At 39.9% G+C, this 6,000-nt stretch overlaps 1 protein-coding gene across 4 annotated transcripts in view; it reads left to right on the forward strand.

The window, feature by feature from the left end:
• The window catches only part of wdr19 (WD repeat domain 19), a 55,008-nt gene that overhangs the window by 25,449 nt on the left and 23,559 nt on the right, over positions 1-6,000 (forward strand). For all 4 annotated transcript variants that reach the window (XM_077604586.1, XM_077604585.1, XM_077604587.1 and 1 more), the window contains 10 exons: positions 638-797; positions 882-992; positions 1,066-1,175; positions 1,270-1,327; positions 3,140-3,286; positions 3,369-3,451; positions 3,522-3,605; positions 3,688-3,834; positions 3,903-4,027; positions 4,141-4,250. In XM_077604586.1, the coding sequence (XP_077460712.1) occupies positions 638-797; positions 882-992; positions 1,066-1,175; positions 1,270-1,327; positions 3,140-3,286; positions 3,369-3,451; positions 3,522-3,605; positions 3,688-3,834; positions 3,903-4,027; positions 4,141-4,250 (1,135 nt within the window). The remainder of the gene's footprint in view (positions 1-637; positions 798-881; positions 993-1,065; positions 1,176-1,269; positions 1,328-3,139; positions 3,287-3,368; positions 3,452-3,521; positions 3,606-3,687; positions 3,835-3,902; positions 4,028-4,140; positions 4,251-6,000) is intronic.

The raw sequence follows: 6,000 nt of genomic DNA on the forward strand, positions 1-6,000 counted from the left end.
ATTTTTTTACTTGCTAGTCATTTATGCCAAGGCTTGTTTTCCCCTTCAAGTCTTCTTATTCAGCTTACTAAAAGAGTAAAGTCATATCTCAAAAGTATGGTTTTCAGTTTTAGTGTGCCACATGTCCCAGAGCTGCCAATTACTCCGGAATTTCAGGAGTTTACCCAGAAATGCAACACAAACTCCGGGACTCCGGACAACCTCTCTAAACTCCGGAAATCCCCCAAAAATTGTCACTTTAATTTTTTTAAACAACCATTTCAGAAAAGAACCAAATTTCCAATTTAAATGCCTCAAAATTCACACCATTGCTACGGCTTCGGCCATCTTGATTCAACTGCACTGTAAACCTGAAGAATTCGGTAACAAGAGTGCATTGTGATTCATCTGAGTTACAAGTTTTGACGAATGATTCGTCTTGTGCGACTTCAGCGCATATCAATTTTGCGTGAATCGCATTCACTCCGGATAAACTCCGGAAATGGGACAAGGGTACTCCTGAAATGGGGTCGACAGAGGTTGGCAGCTCTGATGTCCCCATCTGGCTATCCACGGGAAAAAATTCTGGTGGCACCACTGCGTAGAAAATTGTGACTTTTGTCCCAATAACCTGTATTTTTTGTTCATCACTTGTAAGGTTTTATGAAGCCTGGGGTCTGTGCTTGACCGAAGGCAGTGAGACCGACAAGGCAGAGATTGGCAAAGCCTGTCTGGTCCACATGGAGGTCGAGTTGGCCATCCACTTCTATCGAATGAGTGGCAACGTGGGTATGGTGATGTCTCTTCAGGCTATCCAGGTATAGTTGTTTCTGGTAGGCCAGTGTTTGAGAAGCAGCTAAAAGCAAATTAAAAGATTTACCAAACATGTTCTTTTTTTCAAGGGTATTGAAGATAATAACTTGCTTGCAGGCCATTTGGCCATGTTCCTGGAGGACTTCTGTCTTGCTCAGGATCTCTACCTAGCTTCAGGCTGCCCAATTGCTGCCTTGGAGGTACATACATATTTTTGATTTGAGTAGTTTCAACTAAAAAATCGTAAGTTAAATGTTTTTTTTTGTTTAATAGATGAGAAGAGACCTACTACACTGGGATAGCGCCCTGAAGTTAGCGAAGGGCTTAGCCGAAGACCAGATTCCATTTCTTTCCAAAGAATATGCAATTCATCTGGAATTTGTGTACTTAAAAATATTGGGCTAATACAAATTATGATATTTTCTGAAATGTCAATTCTGATGTATCATCTGGTTTTACCTTTCTCTTTGTTTTTAGTGGGGACTACATGAATGCTCTGGCGCACTATGAAAAAGGCATGACTCATAATAATAAAGTAAGTGTGTATACATACACTGTTTATATGTATTTATATGTATATATTAGAGCTGGTAGATAAAACAATAATGATAATTATCGTGAAATATATTTTTTTCAACAATAATATTAAAAGACGGCCCGGTGGAGTGAATGGTTAGCGCGTCGGCCTCACAGCTCTGGGGTCCAGGTCACGTCCACCTGTGTGGAGTTTTCATGTTCTCCCCAGGCCTGCGTGGGTTTCCTCCGGTTACTCTGGTTTCCTCACACATTCCAAAAACCTGCATGGTAGGTTGATTGGACACTCTAAATTGCCCCTAGGTATGGGTGTGAGCATGCATGGTTGTCCGTCTCCTTGTGCCCTGTGATCGTCTGGCCACCGATTCAGGGTGTCCCAGCTGAGATAGGCTCCAGCACCCCCCGCGACCCTAATGAGGATAAAGCGGTTCCAAAAATGAGATGGGATGAGATAATATTAAAAACTTTGTATAAAAATTAGATAATTTTAAACTGCAATTACACATCACATATCAACCACCACGGAAAACGGAAGAGCTGTTGCAAGATTGACGCTAGTTCCAGACCAGGGGTGCTCAAACTTTTTTTATCAAACTTTTTTGTGGGATCTACCCTTTTTTCCGGGCCAATGACAAAGCTCAGCAGTTATGTATGCTGATGATACACTTGATTCCAGTAAGGATCCAAAGTAGTGTAGGCAGATAGTAATCATGCTTGGAGTCGCGATGGGACTGTTTTCCAGCTCAAGTCTCATATAAAATATTATTGTATTTTTTTTACTGGATCAAATCTTACTGTCATGCGATTTACCAATAGTACCTTAGCGACTGGTAGCTCGCAAACGACGTATTGAGCACCTGTTCCATACCAACGCTTCGAAGAAAAAGATTATGAAAAAACATGTTTTTAGCATGTTAGCAATAGAGGCTAACACGGAGCATGAACGCAAAAGGACAATAACACGGCCAAAATTAGCGATTATGAGATGCAGGACAACACCGAGCCAACCCGCTAAAAGATTCAAGGAAATTCTCCCTGGCCTCTTCTTTCTTTTCTTTTTTTAATGCTTTGTGAATACCTGTGCACAAAGAGCAGCCTTATTGAAAATGTTCTTTACCCACTGTCCTCATTTGAAGATAGTCTGTCATATTTTTCTTACTTGATAGCAAGGTGTTTCCCCATTTTATGTAAATTTTCTGAAAACGTTGCAAAAATCTAAAACTTGTTATCTTGGCTTAAAATGGGTTAAGTTCATCCAACTTTTTTATTTGATTTTTGGGGGGAAATGGCCTAATGTGAGGTAAATTTACAGTTTCTTATTGCGAGGCTGAAAACAGTCTGCTTGCCAATGGTGATGATGTCTTCAGTTGATTATTTTATTTATTTCATATTGCACAGCAACTTTTGGTTTGAAGGCAAATTTATAAAAATAAAGATGCATGTCAAAATTTCTGTAGGTTTTATTCTTTACTTTTCATAGTGTAAGGAGGGAGTTGTCTTTATTGCACAAAAGAACAACAAAAATACTTTTTAAAACTATCATATTTCACATTCTCTTTTCTTATAATGGTAACATAGTTACCCTCATATTTGAATAAGGAGGAAAGTAATTTATTTACCTATTCACAGAAGTTTGTAGTTTCAAATTTGAAAGAAAAAAAATTGATAGTTATCTAGATATTTTATTGTGATTTTTTATCGTGAAAACATTTTTTGTCATATCGCCCAGCTCTAGTACATATGTAGTTAGTATATCAATATAGTAAACATTTTAGTTTTCTCTGTAATTTTCTCATTATCCTTAATATTGCAGTTCCAGGAGCATGATGAAGTGTGCCATGCAGGTGTAGCTAGGATGTCCATTCGGATGGGCGACATACGAAGGGGTGTTGCGCAAGCCATTCAGCACCCAAGCAGAGTCCTAAAGAAAGAATGTGCAGCAATATTAGAAAGCATGAAGGTAAGGGTTTGTTTTTAGTTTCTAAACAGATGCATTACTACATTATTGTGCTTAGAGTATTAGTTATTTTTGTGTGTCACAGCAATTTTCCGAAGCTGCTCAGCTCTACGAAAAAGGACAGTGTTATGACAAGGCAGCATCAGTTTATATTCGCTGCAAAAACTGGTGAGACAAGGCCCTAAAACAAGAAATCTCAAACCTTTAGGATTCATGTTTGTAATAATGAAACTTTTAGGGCAAAGGTTGGCGAGTTGCTGCCCAATGTCACCTCTTCCAAGATCCACCTGCAGTATGCTAAAGCCAAGGAGGCGGATGGCAAGTAGGTTCTTCTTAATTTCTCCACATAGATCAGGACTAGTTCAAGCAAAGCCTGCTAATGCAATGCTTTCTGTGTTCATCAGTTATAAGGAAGCAGCACAAGCCTATGGTAGCGCTAAAGACTGGGACAATGTAACTCGTGTACTGCTGGATCACCTGAAGAACCCAGAAGGTGCCGTTCGCATTGTCAGAGAGACGCAGAGCATTGAGGGAGCAAAGATGGTAGCCAGGTGGGACAAAGGAGTGGTTAGGTTTATAGTCTACTCGGATTCAGATTCATATATCTATGTCTTTAAAGGTTTTTCTTGTCATTGAATGACTATGGCTCGGCCATCCACTTCCTGGTTCTCTCCCAATGCAATGATGAAGCCTTTCAGCTAGCACAGCAGCACAGACAGATGGAGGTTTATGCAGACATCATTGGTTTGTGACTCATCAAAGTTTTGGTTGATGTACAATCATTGCTTTTCAATATTTGTTGTCTCCACTAATGAAAAATGAAACATGTACACAACTGCTGCTGTGTGTCTCACCAGGTTCTGATGCAACACTGGAAGATTATCAGAGCATCGCTCTTTATTTCAAGGCAGAGAAGAACCACCTGCAAGCTGGCAAATTCTTTCAAAAGTGTGGACAATACAGCAGAGTAAGAGCTCGTCAATATAGTTTCACCTGCACGATATAGGTTAAGCGACACCCTAAAATTCCAGGAATTTTTTATTCTTATTGATATACAGATGAACACAATGAAAGAAAAAGAAATTAAAATAGAAAACGTGGGCTACAACAGTGATTCCCAACATTAATTTTGTTAAGACACATATTTAAACGATAAAAACACACATATAGAATGTACCGTATTTTCACGACTATATGGCGCATCGTATTTTTAGCCGCAGTGTCAGTAACGAGTGCTATTTCTTTATTTTAAACACACAAAGGATGCACCGTTTTTTTTGACGCATATATATTATATATGAATATCTAACCGCAATAGCGCTGGCTACCGGAAGCAGCCCCAGACTCTTTTTCCGGTTTCCGGTGCGCAGTGACTGCTGGGATATATCGTTCTTGCACGCTACACCCACACGCTAAAAACACAGAAGCAAAACTGAGTTTGGTTGTACTTTATTTAGCCATTTTACAACTTACTCACGTCATCATCACCCACAAATCCATCAAAGTCCTCATTTTCCGTGTCCGAATTGAACAATTGTCCAAATGAGTCATCGAAAACGCTGAATTTTATACGTTCGTCCAGGCGGCCACAATCCATTCACAAATAGTAGCTAGCTAGTAGCTAGCTAGTAGCTAGCGTAACTATTCCAACGCTGCTTTCCATGCTTCGTAAAGCTGTGTTGATGTCGATGTATACAGGCCACAATCCATTTGCAAATAGTAGCTAGCTAGTAGCTAGCCTAACTTTTCCAACGGTGCTTTCCATGCTTCGTCGAGTTGTATTGATGTCGATGTATACAGGCCACAATCCATTGGGTGTATTGACAAAAGAACTACTACATATCCCAGCAGTCACTGCGCAGTACTTTGTCTACGGGAAAATAGTAGAGTATTGATGTCGATGTATACAGGCCACAATCCATTGGGTGTATTGACAAAAGAACTACTACATATCCCAGCTGTCACTGCGCAGTACTTTGTCTACGGGAAAATAGTAGCCTCGGTGTACCCTATCAACTGATTCATTTTATTTTATTGTGATAACAATGTTAGTATTGGTCCATATATAAAGCGCACTGGATTATAAGGCGCCCTGTCTATCTTGGAGAAAATTTAAGACTTTTATGTGCGCCTTATAGTCGTGAAAATACGGTACTTAATCAGTTTCAATACAGAATGTCTCCCTTACCGTATTTACTCGCATATAAGCCGCATTTGTCGGACAAAAAAAAATGACTGAATGGAGGGTACGGCTTATATGTGCATAAAAAGACGACATGCATGAAACTGCAAGGTGACAAAGACGAAACGCCATAACACCATAATTCCATGACCCCATAACGCAAGACAATGCGGGTGATACAGTAATTTATTTCAAAATAGAGAAGAGATAAACAGATAAAATCCTAAACAAAATTAATTTTGACATCTATGAATGAAATTCAGGAAAAAAAACTCACTTGTGCCTGTCACTGCTTGCTCAGGGCGTCGCCATCTTACCTAGGTCAGCGCCACCTTACCTAGGGCGCCGCCGTCTTACCTAGTTAAACGTGCTCCGACTGCCCAGACAGACGCGAGTAGATTAGATTAGATTAGAACTTTATTTCATCCCAAATTCGGGAAATTCCCTTCGTTGCAGTAGCAAGCACAGGCACAGAAGACATTATAGACCTAGGTAAAAAACTGGAGCCACACACAGGAAGTCCACAAGGTGGGGG

This window comes from Stigmatopora argus, chromosome 7 (assembly GCF_051989625.1).
Source record: "Stigmatopora argus isolate UIUO_Sarg chromosome 7, RoL_Sarg_1.0, whole genome shotgun sequence".
Lineage (NCBI taxonomy): Eukaryota > Metazoa > Chordata > Actinopteri > Syngnathiformes > Syngnathidae > Stigmatopora > Stigmatopora argus.